General features: G+C 33.3%; 1 protein-coding gene across 1 annotated transcript in view; it reads left to right on the forward strand.

The window, feature by feature from the left end:
* LOC133179583 (uncharacterized) overlaps positions 1 to 15,344 on the forward strand; it is a 121,146-nt gene that overhangs the window by 90,493 nt on the left and 15,309 nt on the right. Inside the window, exons 3-5 of the mRNA XM_061314304.1 lie at positions 9,143 to 9,292; positions 9,403 to 9,483; positions 9,814 to 9,964. Of these exons, the coding sequence (XP_061170288.1) occupies positions 9,143 to 9,292; positions 9,403 to 9,483; positions 9,814 to 9,964 (382 nt within the window). The remainder of the gene's footprint in view (positions 1 to 9,142; positions 9,293 to 9,402; positions 9,484 to 9,813; positions 9,965 to 15,344) is intronic.

Consider the following 15,344-nt stretch of genomic DNA (forward strand, 5'->3'; position numbering starts at 1 on the left):
GCTCAGGATGTATTTAGTTTGGGCGCTCTTCCATGTAAAACTGCATGTACTTACAAGCATGTATCCGTAAAATCGTGTATTGGGATGTTCTGTTTATTCGACGAAATAAAAGAAATGCATAAGTATATCATTCTGTACAATACAATTATAAGTTTGGTAGCAAATAATGCAAACTTAGAAGTGATTAATTTAATTTTCGATTTTCCCGAGAATTGAAAACGTGACCTGACTCACCTCCACTTACAATTATTATGCATGTGTACATGCAGTTTAAAACATGAGACAGAAAAATAAATTGTTGCAAACCTAGTGGTTAAGTCGGTGAAGTGATGAAACTGTTTGCTATATTACAAAGACTTGAATTATAGTACATGTATATTTGAAGGAATTTTTATTTATGTTAATGTTTATTTAATTTTATAAATAATAAATGGACATTCACAAGAGTGATGGTAAAAATAATATGTGCGTAGCATGCGTAGTAATTACAATTATTTACCGAAGCCCCCATTCAATTACAATTGCAGATGAATTAAAATACAACAACACGGGATAGAGCAATACTTTCTTTTTTAAATGTATTGTTGCGTGAACAGACAAAAACAGCGATTAAAATTCAAAATTATTTTTATGCACCAGTGTTTGGAATTAAGATTATAAAAGATCGGTAAAGTAGTCTTACTGATTCGATATAATTGAAAACATAACTTTCCATTAATTAATAGCTCTTTGTACAAAATTGACATTATACGCGATCACAAATACTAGCTTTGTTTATGGCCACAGGTGGCTAGTACACTGGTGACCTCGATCAACAGCGTGGGATTCGCGCGTTGGGTTACATAACTAAACATCGAGCTGAACATGGAGACCGTAATATGCATATAGCTAATGATCGTGAATTATTCAATGCATACAATTTAAAATCACTTACAAAGTTTGTTGTAATAATAAACGTAGAAAGATAGATTTAATATTCGCCGCTTTTGAACACTATTAATCTAATTTAAAAAAGAAGAAAAGAAAGACTAGTTGTAATAAATAATTTAATAGTGAACCATAAACCACGTTTTAAACCTTATTTAAAAGAAAATTAACGTTAAATACCGCAGGGTATATTATTGATAGCAAGTCTGTTTAAGTTATACACATGAAGAGGTCTGATTTCCTTGCCGAATGAAAAACGTTACCTGTTTACCTGGCCTGCTTTCTAATACCTATTACGCAATACCCATGGTATACTCGAACAAAACAACATTTTCATTAGATCAAAAAGGTGTAAAAGAACAATTTTGTTCCCAAGATCCAGATCGAAATATTTACCGTTTTTGAGTTATAAAGCAAAAACTTTTAAGGGCTCAAGATCCCTAATCATAGGGGCCAGCCCCTTTTAAATAGTATAATATGAAAGCCCTTGCAATTATGCACAACTTTTGTTCTACATGTCTTAACAAAATATTTCTAGTTTTCAAGATATAAAGGAAAATATGTCAAATTTTTTGCTATTTTCCGCGTTCTAACTTTTGACCCCTCTCTAGCGCCATTTTTAATGCAAAAATCAAAAAACAAAAACCGATGTGCACAACTTCAATGCTTCCTCTTTTCAATTTCAAAGGGTTTTGTGCTCCAATTATAACCATTTCTGAACCTTTGTCTGGAAATCGGAGGCATGCAAAATTCAATCAAAGGGGAATAACTCGTGAACAGAAGGTAATTTCCGAATTGTATTACGGTATTCTGACAGTGTTTTGTAAAGTCTAAAAGCTCTGAAAATTTGAACAAAATCTGTTTAGAAATGAGGAAGATATGAAGCGTCAAAGTTGGCGTCTAGGAAAAAAAAAAGAATAATAAGAATAATCTTAATCATCACAATCAGTAGAAGGTCTTCCGTTGGAAACGGAAGACCTTAAAAAGGGGCTGACCCCTCAAATTAGGGGCTCAGAGGGGCCAAAATTCTTTCATTTATAACTCTTTAACGATCAATAATTTGTAATACATTACTGAAGCAAAGATGCTTATCTTAACAATTTACAACAATATATGATAAGATTCTGATCATATGTTACGTAATAAGGGGTCACAAGGGGCCAGAATGCTAAGTCTTTGACGCTTTATATCTCGAAAAGGGAGAATATTTTGATAAGCAATACTGAACAAAAGATGGTCAGAATAATGTTCTAAACAATATGCACCCTTTCAGTTTTTGTCAAACAGCCCCATTAAGGACTTAGAGGGATGGCCCCTAAATATTTCTATTCAGTATATCTCCACAACGAAAAGAAATCTCTGAATAGTTGTTGAACAAAAAGTCTTCAAATCACAAGATCTTTCAATTGGTATCAAGAAAAAGGGGCTCACCCCTCAAATTAGGGGCTCAGAGGGGCCAAAATTCTTTCATTTATAACTCTTTAACGATCAATAATTTGTAATACATTACTGAAGCAAAGATGCTTATCTTAAGAATTTACAACAATATATGATAAGATTCTGATCATATGTTACGTAATAAGGGGTCACAAGGGGCCAGAATGCTAAATCTTTGATGCTTTATATCTCGAAAAGGGGGAATATTTTGATAAGCAATACTGAACAAAAGATGGTCAGAATAATGTTCTAAATAATATGCAACCTTTCAATTCTTATTAAACGGCCCCATTAAGGACTTGGAGGGTTGGCCCCTAAATATTTCCATTCAGCATATCTCCACAACGAAAAGAAATCTCTGAATAGTTGTTGAACAAAAAGTCTTCAAAATCACAAGATCTTTCAATTGGTATCAAGAAAAAGGGGCTGACCCCTCAAATTAGGGGCTCAGAGGGGCCAAAATTCTTTCATTTATAACTCTTTCACGATCAATAATTTGTAATACATTACTGAAGCAAAGATGCTTATCTTAAGAATTTACAACAATATATGATAAGATTCTGATCATATGTTACGTAATAAGGGGTCACAAGGGGCCAGAATGCTAAGTCTTTGACGCTTTATATCTCGAAAAGGGAGAATATTTTGATAAGCAATACTGAACAAAAGATGGTCAGAATAATGTTCTAAACAATATGCACCCTTTCAGTTTTTATCAAACAGCTCCATTAAGGACTTAGAGGGGTGGCCCCTAAATATTTCCATTCAGTATATCTCCACAACGAAAAGAAATCTCTGAATAGTTGTTGAACAAAAAGTCTTCAAAATCACAAGATCTTTCAATTGGTATCAAGAAAAAGGGGCTGACCCCTCAAATTAGGGGCTCAGAGGGGCCAAAATTCTTTCATCTATAACTCTTTAACGATCAATAATTTGTAATACATTACTGAAGCAAAGATGCTTATCTTAACGATTTACAACAATATATGATAAGATTCTGATCATATGTTACGTAATAAGGGGTCACAAGGGGTCAGAATGCTAAATCTTTGATGCTTTATATCTCGAAAAGGGGGAATATTTTGATAAGCAATACTGAACAAAAGATGGTCAGAATAATGTTCTAAATAGTATGCACCCTTTCAATTCTTATTAAACGGCCCCATTAAGGACTTGGAGGGTTGGCCCCTAAATATTTCCATTCAGCATATCTCCACACCGAATAGAAATCTCTGAATAGTTGTTGAACAAAAAATCTTCAAAATCACAAGACTTTTAATTGATATCAAGAAGAAGGGGCTGACCCCTCAAACTAGGGGCTCAGAAGGGCCAAAGCATGTCATCTATAGCTCTTTGATAATGTAATGTAAATCAACAGATTGAAATCTAATTAGAGAAGTCTATATATTATTATCTTTTAACAAAAATCATAGTCAAAATCATATCTCATCTTAACGAAAAATCGCACGGAAGACCTACTCGTTGCTCGCAACGAGATCTCATCTAGTTATTATTATTATTCTTACCGATTTTGTGCACGCGAGTTCTCGGTAACGTCTTGGCCGATTTTCATGAAACTTTCAGATCTGATAAATCAAGATCTGAACCTTATTGGAAATTTTTTTTCGTTGATGACGTCACTTTCCATCTCGAGATATTTAGGATTTTCTGATTTTCAGAGGGTTGGATTGTCCTGGAAACTCCTCAAAAACGACTTCAGATATTGAGTCAAGATTTTCAGGGAAGGTAGGGGAAGGTTTGTAGATTTGCAGGCAGGTGTTCAAATCTCTATAGCACAAAAGGCGCCGAAGCTTGCTAGGGCTCAAAAAATGTCTCAGAAACATCTCACAAAATTTTACACCTTTTCTTTCATATCTTCATACATGTTAAGAATTTGTTAAAACATATAGAAGAAAAGTTTTGCAGAATGATACGACCTTTAATTTGATATCAAGAAAAAGGGGCTGACCACTCAAATTAGGGGCTGAGAGGGGCCAAAATTCTTTCATCTTTGACTCTTTAACGGTCAATAATTTGTAATACATTACTGAAGCAAAGATGTTTATCTTAATGATTTACAACAATATATGATAAGATTCCGATCATCTGTTACGTAATAAGGGGTCACAAGGGGCCAGAATGCTAAATCTTTGACGCTTTATATTTCGAAAAGGAAGAATATTTTGATAAGCAATACTGAACAAAAGATGGTCAGAATAATGTTCTAAAAAACATGCACTTTTTCAATTTTTGTCAAACGGCCCCATTAAGGACCTGAATGGGTGGCCCCTAAATATTTCCATTCAGCATATCTCCACAACGAAAAGAAATCTCTGAATAGTTGTTGAACAAAAAGTCTTCAAAATCACAAGACCTTTCATTTGATATCAAGAAAAAGGGGCCGACACTACAATTTAGGGGCTGAGAGGGGCCAAAAGTCTTTCATCTATAACTCTTTAATGATCAATAATTTGTAATACATTACTGAAGCAAAGATGTTTATCTTAATGATTTACAACAATATATGATAAGATTCTGATCATATGTTACATAATAAGGTGTCGCAAGGGGCCAGAATGCTAAATCTTTGACGCTTTATATCTCGAAAAGAGGGAATATTTTGATAAGCAATACTGAACAAAAGATGGTCAGAATAATGTTCTAAACAACATGCACTTTTTCAATTTTTGTCAAACGGCCCCATTAAGGACGTGAATTGGTGGCCCCTAAATATTTCCATTCAGCAAATCTCCACAACGAAAAGAAATCTCTGAATAGTTGTTGAACAAAAAGTCTTCAAAATCACAAGACCTTTCAATTGATATCAAGAAAAAGGGACTGACTCCTTAAACTAAGGGCTCAGAGGGGCCAAAAGCATGTCATCTATAGCTCTTTGATAATGTTATATAAATTAAAAGAATGAAATCTAATTAGGGAAGTCTATATATTATTATCTTTTAACAAAGATCATAAACAAAATCATATCTCATCTTATCGAAAAATCGGACGGAAGACCTACTCGTTGCTCGCAACGAGATCTCATCTAGTTATTATTATTATTCTTACCGATTTTGTGCGCGCAAGTTCTCGGTAACGTCTTGGCCGATTTTCATAAAACTTTCAGATCTGATAGGTATTGATCTGAACCTTATTGGAAATTTTTTTCGTAGATGACGTCACTTTCCATCTCGAGATATTAAGGATTTTCTGATTTTCAGAGGGTCGGCTTGTCCTGGAAACTCCTCTGAAACGACTTCAGATATTGAGTCAAGATTTTCAGTGAAGGTAGGGGAAGGTTTGTAGATTTGCAGGCAGGTGTCCAAATCTCTCTAGCGCAAAAGGCGCCGAAGCTCGGTAGGGCTCAAAACATGTCTCAGAAACATCTCACAAAATTTTACACCTTTTCTTTCATATCTTCATACATGTTAAGAATTTGTTAAAACATATAGAAGAAAAGTTGTGCAGAATGATACGACCTTTCATTTGATATCAGGAAAATGGGGCTGACCCCTCAAATTAGGGGCTGAGAGGGGCCAAAAGTCTTTCACCTATAACTCTTTAACGATCAATAATTTGTAATACATTACTGAAGCAAAGATGCTTATCTTAACGATTTACGACAATATATGATAAGATTCTGATCATATGTTACGTAATAAGGGGTCACAAGGGGCCAGAATGCTAAATCTTTGACGCTTTATATCTCGAAAAGGGGGAATATTTTGATAAGCAATACTGAACAAAAGATGGTCAGAATAATGTTCTAAACAATATGCACCCTTTCAATTTTTGTCAAACGGCCCCATTAAGGACTTGGAGGGGTGGCCTCTAAATATTTCCATTCAGCATATCTACATAACGAAAAGAAATCTCTGAATAGTTGTTGAACAAAAAGTCTTCAAAATCACAAGACCTTTCATTTGATATCAAGAAAAGGGGCTGACGCCTCAAATTAGGGGCTCAGAGGGGCCAAAAGTCTTCAACCTATAACTCTTTAACGATCAATAATTTGTAATACATTACTGAAGCAAATATGCTTATCTTAACGATTTACGACAATATATGATAAGATTCTGATCATATGATACGTAATAAGGGGTCACAAGGGGCCAGAATGCTAAATCTTTGACGCTTTATATCTCGAAAAGGGGGAATATTTTGATAAGCAATACTGAACAAAAGATGGTCAGAATAATGTTCTAAACAATATGCACCCTTTCAATTTTTGTCAAACGGCCCCATTAAGGACTTGGAGGGGTGGCCCCTAAATATTTCCATTCAGCATATCTCCATAACGAAAAGAAATCTCTGAATAGTTGTTGAACAAAAAGTCTTCAAAATCACAAGACCTTTCATTTGATATCAAGAAAAAGGGGCTGACCCCTCAAATTAGGGGCTCAGCGGGGCCAAAAATCTTCAACCTATAACTCTTTAATGATCAATAATTTGTAATACATTACTGAAGCAAATATGCTTATCTTAACGATTTGCGACAATATATGATAAGATTCTGATCATATGTTACGTAATAAGGGGTCACAAGGGGTCAGAATGCTAAATCTTTGACGCTTTATATCTCGAAAAGGGGGAATATTTTGATAAGCAATACTGAACAAAAGATGGTCAGAATAATGTTCTAAACAATATGCACCCTTTCAATTTTTGTCAAACGGCCCCATTAAGGACTTGGAGGGGTGGCCCCTAAATATTTCCATTCAGCATATCTCCATAACGAAAAGAAATCTCTGAATAGTTGTTGAACAAAAAGTCTTCAAAATCACAAGACCTTTCATTTGATATCAAGAAAAAGGGGCTGACCCCTCAAATTAGGGGCTCAGCGGGGCCAAAAATCTTCAACCTATAACTCTTTAACGATCAATAATTTGTAATACATTACTGAAGCAAATATGCTTATCTTAACGATTTACGACAATATATGATAAGATTCTGATCATATGTTACGTAATAAGGGGTCACAAGGGGCCAGAATACTAAATCTTTGACGCTTTATATCTCGAAAAGGGGGAATATTTTGAAAAGCAATACTGAACAAAATATGGTCAGAATAATGTTCTAAACAATATGCACCCTTTCAATTTTTGTCAAACGGCCCCATTAAGGACTTGGAGGGGTGGCCCCTAAATATTTCCATTCAGCATATCTACATAACGAAAAGAAATCTCTGAATAGTTGTTGAACAAAACGTTTTCAAAATCACAAGACCTTTCAATTGATATCAAGAAAAAGGGGCTGACCCCTCAAACTAGGGGTTCAGAGGGGCCAAAAGCAATTCATCGATAGCTCTTTGATAATGTATATAAAATCAAAGGATTGAAATCTAATTAGGGAAGTCTATATATATTATTATCTTTTAACAAAGATCATAGTCAAAATCATATCTCATCTTATCGAAAAATCGGACGGAAGACCTACTCGTTGCTCGCAACGAGATCTCATGTAGTTATTATTATTATTATTATTTTTTTTTTTTTTAGACAAATTTTGTCCAAGCAATATCTCGAGAACTATTCAGTGGTTTTTCATCATTCTTTCAGGAATAAAGCGCCAATTAATGGCATTGTTACATTTAAAAGAATTTTTGGAAAATTCGCTTCTGATTCCAAGTTATGGACATTTTTCTGATTTTAAAATGAAATAGTTTCCGCGGGATATCTAAAGAACAACTATAGATATGAACTGGAGACTTGTTGGAGATAATAGAACATGACTTCTAGATGTGCAAATCGATCTTGACTTTCGTCATCAGTACTTCCGGTCGCTACCGGAGGCGAATTAAAAAAGTCGAATTTTTCAACTTTTCTGCTTTTCAATATTTTTCTATGATATTAGTAGGATTAATAGAGACTCTTTTAAGAATGATAAATATATAATTTGTTTTAAAATTGATAAATCCAAACTCTAGAGAATTTTTATTATTCTCTGTTTTTTAGACAAAATCTTCTGCACGCGAATTCTCGAGAACTATCCAATGAATTTCTTTGAAATTTTCAGAGATAAAAGATCTTTATATGAGTTTTATATGAAATTCCGTTTTTTGGAAAATTCGGTTCCTGTGCCGAGTTATGGACATTTTTTTTATTTTAAAATGAAACTTTTGTCTGTGAGTGTTTTCAAGAATGGCTAAAGATATGAACTGGAGACTTGTTAGAGATGATAGAACATGATTTTTAGATTGGAGAGGGGACCCTTTCATGCGTCGTCGTTACTTCCGGTCGCTACCGGAAGCGAATTTAAAAAATCGATTTTTTCTACTTCAATATTTTTCTGTAATATTTGTAGTGTTAAGAGAGCCTCTTTTCAAAATATTAAATATATAATTTGTTTTCGAAATGATAAAACCAAACTCTAGATATTCTTCATTTTCACTTTGAAGGGGGAGTCCAAATGGCGAAATGGTTAGCGCGTTGGATTTTCACGCTGACGACAAGGGTTAAATCTCAAGTGTGTCTGTTTTTGTTTTTTTTTTCATCACTTTTTAGCTTCAATTTACGTTTTCATTTTCAAAATCGGACGGAAGACCTCTCATTGCTCGCAATGAGTTTCTAGTTTATTTAATTTTTTCATCTGTTTTTAAAATGTGTCCATATATCACTTATAGCCTTCAATTTAAGAGACACTTTTATGATAACCTAAATATATGAATGGAGAATTTTCAGGTATATAAAAAAAATCTTATGATTTTGTTTCTCTGGGAAATCTCTCCAATAAGTAATGGCAAAATTATGGATGACAATATTAATATTTTGTTTTTATGCAGCTAAAGAAAAATCAGATGCAATTAGACGTCCTGTCACTGGTGGAGGTCCAAAACCCCCCTCTCCTTCTCCAGTGGAAACAGAAATACTAAATCATCTTGAAGACAGACCCACTCTTTGTGGTCTGTCTTCAGGTCATGATACAGAAGAAGGTATTTTATTATTTGAGTATCGGTATCTAAAAAAAATATTTATACCTAAGGTTTGATAAGATATCCGTTAATTACATATTGGGTATATAATCCATATCACTATTTTTCAGTAGTTCTTGGTTGTCTTCAAAGTACTGCTGGTGATTCATTCTCAGAGGTGCTAGCTAGTGGAGATACTTGCTTAGGAAACAGTAAGAACTTAATATTTGTAATGTTAATTTGTTTGTTTTAATTAGATGTAATGATAATAGATTCATACATAGTTGAAAAAATCATTCTCAACCATTGTTACCCTCAGCTTCATGCAATATTTGTGTAAAGAATTATACTAAACTGTCAGCATCAATGCAAGGAAAAGATAAATATTTACTTGTATGCCCTCAAGGGCTCCAAATCTAAATGACCATTCGGATTCTAGTAATTTACATCAAAGTATGATAATTAATATGAATAATGCAATTTTTATGTTTTGAAATTTTTATCTAATAAAAGAACATATTACATTTGCTTATTCTTTTTAGGTATTTCATGTACAAACATGGAAATTCCTATAAATGACAGCACCCAGTTTGGTCAAATTATTGATCTACAGTTGCCATCAACTATCTCAACTAAGACATCCAAAAGGAGGAAAACCATGGAGGATGAGGAGATTAAGACAGAGAGGGAGAAGTATATTCAGGAGACAATCAAGCTGAAAGAAGAAGCTGAATATTATAGAATCAAAACATTGTTCTTAAAAAAGAAAATTAATGAAACGTCACAATCAAAAAGAAATTCAGAACAATAAGTTTTATAAAGAAAGAAATTCACTGTAGGCCTACATATATGAGTATATAAAGTATATTCAATGTTTACTAGTTGAATACGGAATTTATTTTCATTAATGGGACTTTTTTTCATGAGTACTAGCAGAGTAAAAATATTTTTTCCAAAAATCCTGTGTCATGAGTGAAATAAATTCCTCATTCAACTACAAATGTTGAATTTTCTTTACATTATGCCTAAGATCAAAGATTAGGGGACAATTTTTTTGTACTGGCTGAGAATCAGTTATTCTAAATTTGCCATCTGTACATGTACTTCTGTCATAAACTTTAATCTCCATTTAAATAGGAACAAAAATGTATTTTTTAATACATGGATGCTATATTTTTAACATGATGATTTATTTCACCTTTCTTAGACTCTCCACTTTAAGATGATACCGGGTACATGTATTGATTATTTTATTGTTCATTTGCATGAAACTTTTTTTTTTAAATAATAAAATAAAACAATTTTTTAAAATAATAAAATATTTTATTACCACTATTAAATACTAAAACAACATTACTAGTATTATAAAAAATATGTTGTAAGTGGTAAAGATAGATACACATGTATATAAACATTTTCTAGCCACATTTTAGCAAAATGCATCTATTCATGAACTCTTCTTGAACAGAAATTTTCTTTCTGAGATATTAAATACTGCAAGGTTTCAAAAGAATTGTAACAAATTTTACAGAAAATTACATCTTACAGAATGTTAATTTTTGTTCTTGTAAAGGGAGCACTTGTCAATTATTTATAAGACTGTTTTAAAGTTTTTAAACTAAGTGGATATTTTATTATTTTAAAAGCATGAACTAAAAATTGGTGCACACAATTAATTGATTTCAAATAAAGCAAAATTTTAAGACATCTAAATAAATGATATATTCAAGAGTTATGGTTCCTTCCTATGGAACAGACATCCTTATATCCAGATACCTGTAATAAAAAATCTCTTGCCTTATTAATGATTCCATCACTAAATCTGCTATCTAAATGCTTGTGTTCATTTATAAAGAAAAAAAAAACTCTCAGCAAGTTTTTGGTGTAAATTTATTGGACATTGATTAAGAAATCGCTGTTTGATTATTACATGTCAAGATTTTAAAAATAATTGTGTATTATGTAAATATACATGTAGTACTGGTATTAGTGTTTTTATTTTGTTTAATCATCATAAGTTAATTATATGGAATTTGACCAAAAGAATGTGTTACATTTGTATATTTTGCAAGAGAAATGTTTCATCTTTCATCATTTCATAAATGTTCTAAAAAAATCATACAGATACTCTCTCTCAAAAATTCTCAGTGTATATCTCTGTTCCAAATACTGTACCCATAATTTTAGCTTTTTTCTTATTTTATTTTCTTAATTCACTGAATTAACTAATTTTCTATAAAATTTAATTTATAATATCCTGTGTGTAAAGTGATACATGTAGCAGTGCAGCGTTAATATAATAAACAATTACATAATTAGTTACTTGCGTTTTCTTTTATTGATATCTGATATATCATTACTGGTAATTTTTAAGAAGTTCAAAAATATTTTCAAAGTGTTCATCGTTGTACTGAATTTTTTTTTACTTAAATCTATATTTCAATGCCATATAAATTGTTTTTACCACTTATAACCCAAAAGGTTGTATAGCATGCATAATATAAATCAAGATTTGTTTGTAAAACACTGATTCCCCCTGTATGACAGCTTTTGGCGAAGGCCAAAGTCCACGGTCTAGGTCAAAAGATCAAAAGTGTTGTTATAAAAGATAAGGACCTGTCTTAATGAATATACAAGCCTAAACAACAACCATTCGGAAGTTATGGCCCAGGATAAAGTTGTTTTTAAAGTGGGTAAAACTCCAAAATCAAGGTCAAAATGTCAAATTTGTTGGTACCCAAAGATTGTTCCTGTCACAAGGAATACACCTGAAATATGAAAGTTATAGCTTCAAACAATCAAAAGTTATGGACAAGGTTAAAGTTTTTGCGGACAAACAGACAGACAGACGGACGGACGGCCAGGGCAAAAACTAAATACATGTACCCTCGAATTTATAATTAAGGGGGCATAATAAATTATGTATATCTGATTTCACATGCTGTTCAAACCCTGTTATTCTTTTTCCATACTAGTCTATTATGATTTGTAAACTCTATATAAACTCAAATGGAAATATCATACATGTATAGACAACTGTACCAGGGATACAGTTGTGGCATAATACTTTATGAAAAAAACGACCTACATATGTAATTTCTAACATCTTTGCCATCCCAGTGATCCCTAACATTAAAATTTACATCCCCTTGGTTGATATATACGCCATCATCAATATCCAGTATGTCATTATGATCTATTCCTATATTGTGCAAAACTGCACAGGCCAGAGTGATATCACACGCCTTTTCAGGAGTTGTTCTTAAGTCGCTGTGGAGACATGTAAAATCTCTTCTTCAAGATGCCAAAGGTCTGTTCGATGACAACTCTGGTTCTAGCGTGAGCATTGTTAAATCTTGCTTCCGCATCATTTGAAGGGACGGGGTACGGTGTCATTAGGTGGGGTTTGCAAGGGTAACCAGAGTCCCCCAAGAGTAGTCCTGGATATTGTCCTTAAATATAAAGAATGTATAAGATTACTTGAAACTATCATATTTTTGCCCCCCCCCCTTTTTTTTAATCAAACCGTGGCAAAAAAAAAAAAAAAAAAAAAAAAAAAAAAACTCAGTAAAAGTGCAATAAGCGCTAATCGGTGATTTTCCACGGTAGTGACCCAGGCAATAATTGTCAATAGCAGTAAAAAATGGTTTTCAACCTTGGAAAGGGAGGGGGGGGGGGGTCCTTAATATATGCACTCAATAATAAAATAGAAAACGTATGTGGTATATATTGAATTACAATGACATTTACATATATTGGGTCAAATGTCAGGTGCTTTGATGTTGGTACATGTACAACTCTTTGTTTAAGCCCTGTTCACAGAATTGTATTGTTTCTACATGTATATGCCTAGTTTTTATGAGATGATCGTTCACAGAATTGTATTGTTTGTACATGTATATGCCTAGTTTTTATGAGATCGATCGCAGTTCGTTATCTTCATCTTCTTCATTAGATCTTAAAACTTTTGAATCCAAACCCCAAAAGTTGTTCCAATTTGCCACTCTTAGGGAAATATCGATGATTAGCATCACACGTTTAAAGAATTTTGTTGAATTTATCGCTGTCGAAAAATGGGATTTCTTTCCATATACATGTATATATACTGATTTCAATAATTATTCAATTTAACAAAACTTTACAAATGAAGTTACCATTTTCAAAAGCAATGCTTATATGACTGTCTTGGTAAATCCTGCTGTCATGTACACTTCCAGGCCACTTGGCGACACAGTTCAAAATTCTAAATTTGCCATCGGAGATCATCTGATAGTACGAATAATTAAATATTATTACTCGATAGAGATTTTTATCATTTTTAAAAATCTTTAAAAAATATTAATTTTACGATGGCCAGTGCAAATAATTATAATTCAAAATAATTAAAACAAATTACCTGTACATTTAGAGAATGGTACCCTTTTCTATTCAAGAAATCTGTTCATTTTCTGAAGGTGCCTGAATTTTGATGTACGTACCATCAATGCACCCGAGGACATTTGGAAAACCTAGGACCATGAAATAAGTAACTATGTGAACACATTAAAAAAAAAACATCAATCATGTTGCAACTAATAAGGGAAAATGATAATCATCTTCTATTAGAAAAGTCTTGAATTTATCCACTATTTTGGCTTTAAGTTATTCTTAATTATTTTCTTTAAATTGCATTCAATTTTGTTATTGAGGTAGTGCCCCCCCCCCCAAACACCTGAAGTGTGGATGCCCCCTTCTTAAATTAAGTAAGAGTCTTCAACTTCTCAAGAATGAGATTTCTCAGTCAATCACACCCATTTTTCGTTCCATACAGGCAGGATTGTACGTTTTCTAAAGTTTAGAGAATGGCCATGCATGTATAATACATTTACGTTATAATAAACTTTATTATATACTGTACATGGCCATGCAATCTCTAAACGTAAGAAGTACAATCTGCTTGCATGAAACGGCATAGGTCGTGATTGAGTGTGATTGATGGGGAAATATTATATATTTGAGAAAGTATAAGTTCTTACGATTTTTTAAATTATTGTGTGTGTGTGGGGGGGGGGGGGGGTCCACACTTCAGGTACCTGTGAATCCCACCTTTCCCATATATTTTGTTGGCCAATAATGTGTACATGATGGCATAAATAGGAATCGTTCCGTATCTTTTCTTTCTTTTTGTATTTTTTTTTTAAAGTGTTATTGCAACAAAGTGTAAGATGTATGCGAAAACAAAACGGCTATTGTTTTATTGATTCGAAGGATTTATGGTACGATGTAACTTGCACCCATTTGTTCTGTGATTACTTCCCTTGTTTTGTTGTTTACCTGCGATGGAATAGAAATGCTTTTTCACTCCATCAGCTGCATGTCTTGCTGGCATTCTTATAAATTGCCGTGACATCTGACACAAAGCATGACACACATCCTTAACCGCCCTACACACAGTGGATAGGGACAGGCTGTCAAATGTATCGGCTACAAAGGAATAAAAACCTCCGGTGGCGAGAAATCTCAGTGTGGCCATAACCTGCAGAAGGGGGGTGAGGGCACAGCTTCGCAGAGTGTCTCTCTCGAGAAATCGTCTTAATAAATTCACCACGAACACGTAAATGGAGCTCAAGACACTATTGTTGGTTTCTATCCACCACCTCCAGAAAATTCATTAAACTACATCCCAGTATTTGTATTGCTTGAAATGGATGACCCAACTATTGGTTCCAATGCCAGGGATACTTTTAAAACAGTAATTTCTCCACATTCCAAAGCTGTACCAATACATCAAGAAGTACGATTTACTGTTAGAGGATACAAAGTGGCGCAGGTTTCTCGTCGGCAATTTCCCCTCACTTTGTCATGGGCATGTACCATTCACAAAGTACAGGGTCGAACACTGGATAAAATTGTAATATCTTGTGAAGGTCGCTACCAACCAGGTCAATTTTATGTAGCTGTTAGTAGAGTAACTAAACTCTCAGGATTATTTTTTTTCTGGATTTTAATGAAAAATGTATTTCTTGTAACAATAATGTGACTACAGAAATAAAAAGAATGGCAACAGAACAGCCATTCAAAATCCTACCATTAT

The sequence above is a fragment of the Saccostrea echinata genome, unplaced genomic scaffold, assembly GCF_033153115.1.
Source record: "Saccostrea echinata isolate AGI-Se365-2 ecotype Australia unplaced genomic scaffold, CSIRO_AGI_Sech_v1 ptg000005l, whole genome shotgun sequence".
Lineage (NCBI taxonomy): Eukaryota > Metazoa > Mollusca > Bivalvia > Ostreida > Ostreidae > Saccostrea > Saccostrea echinata.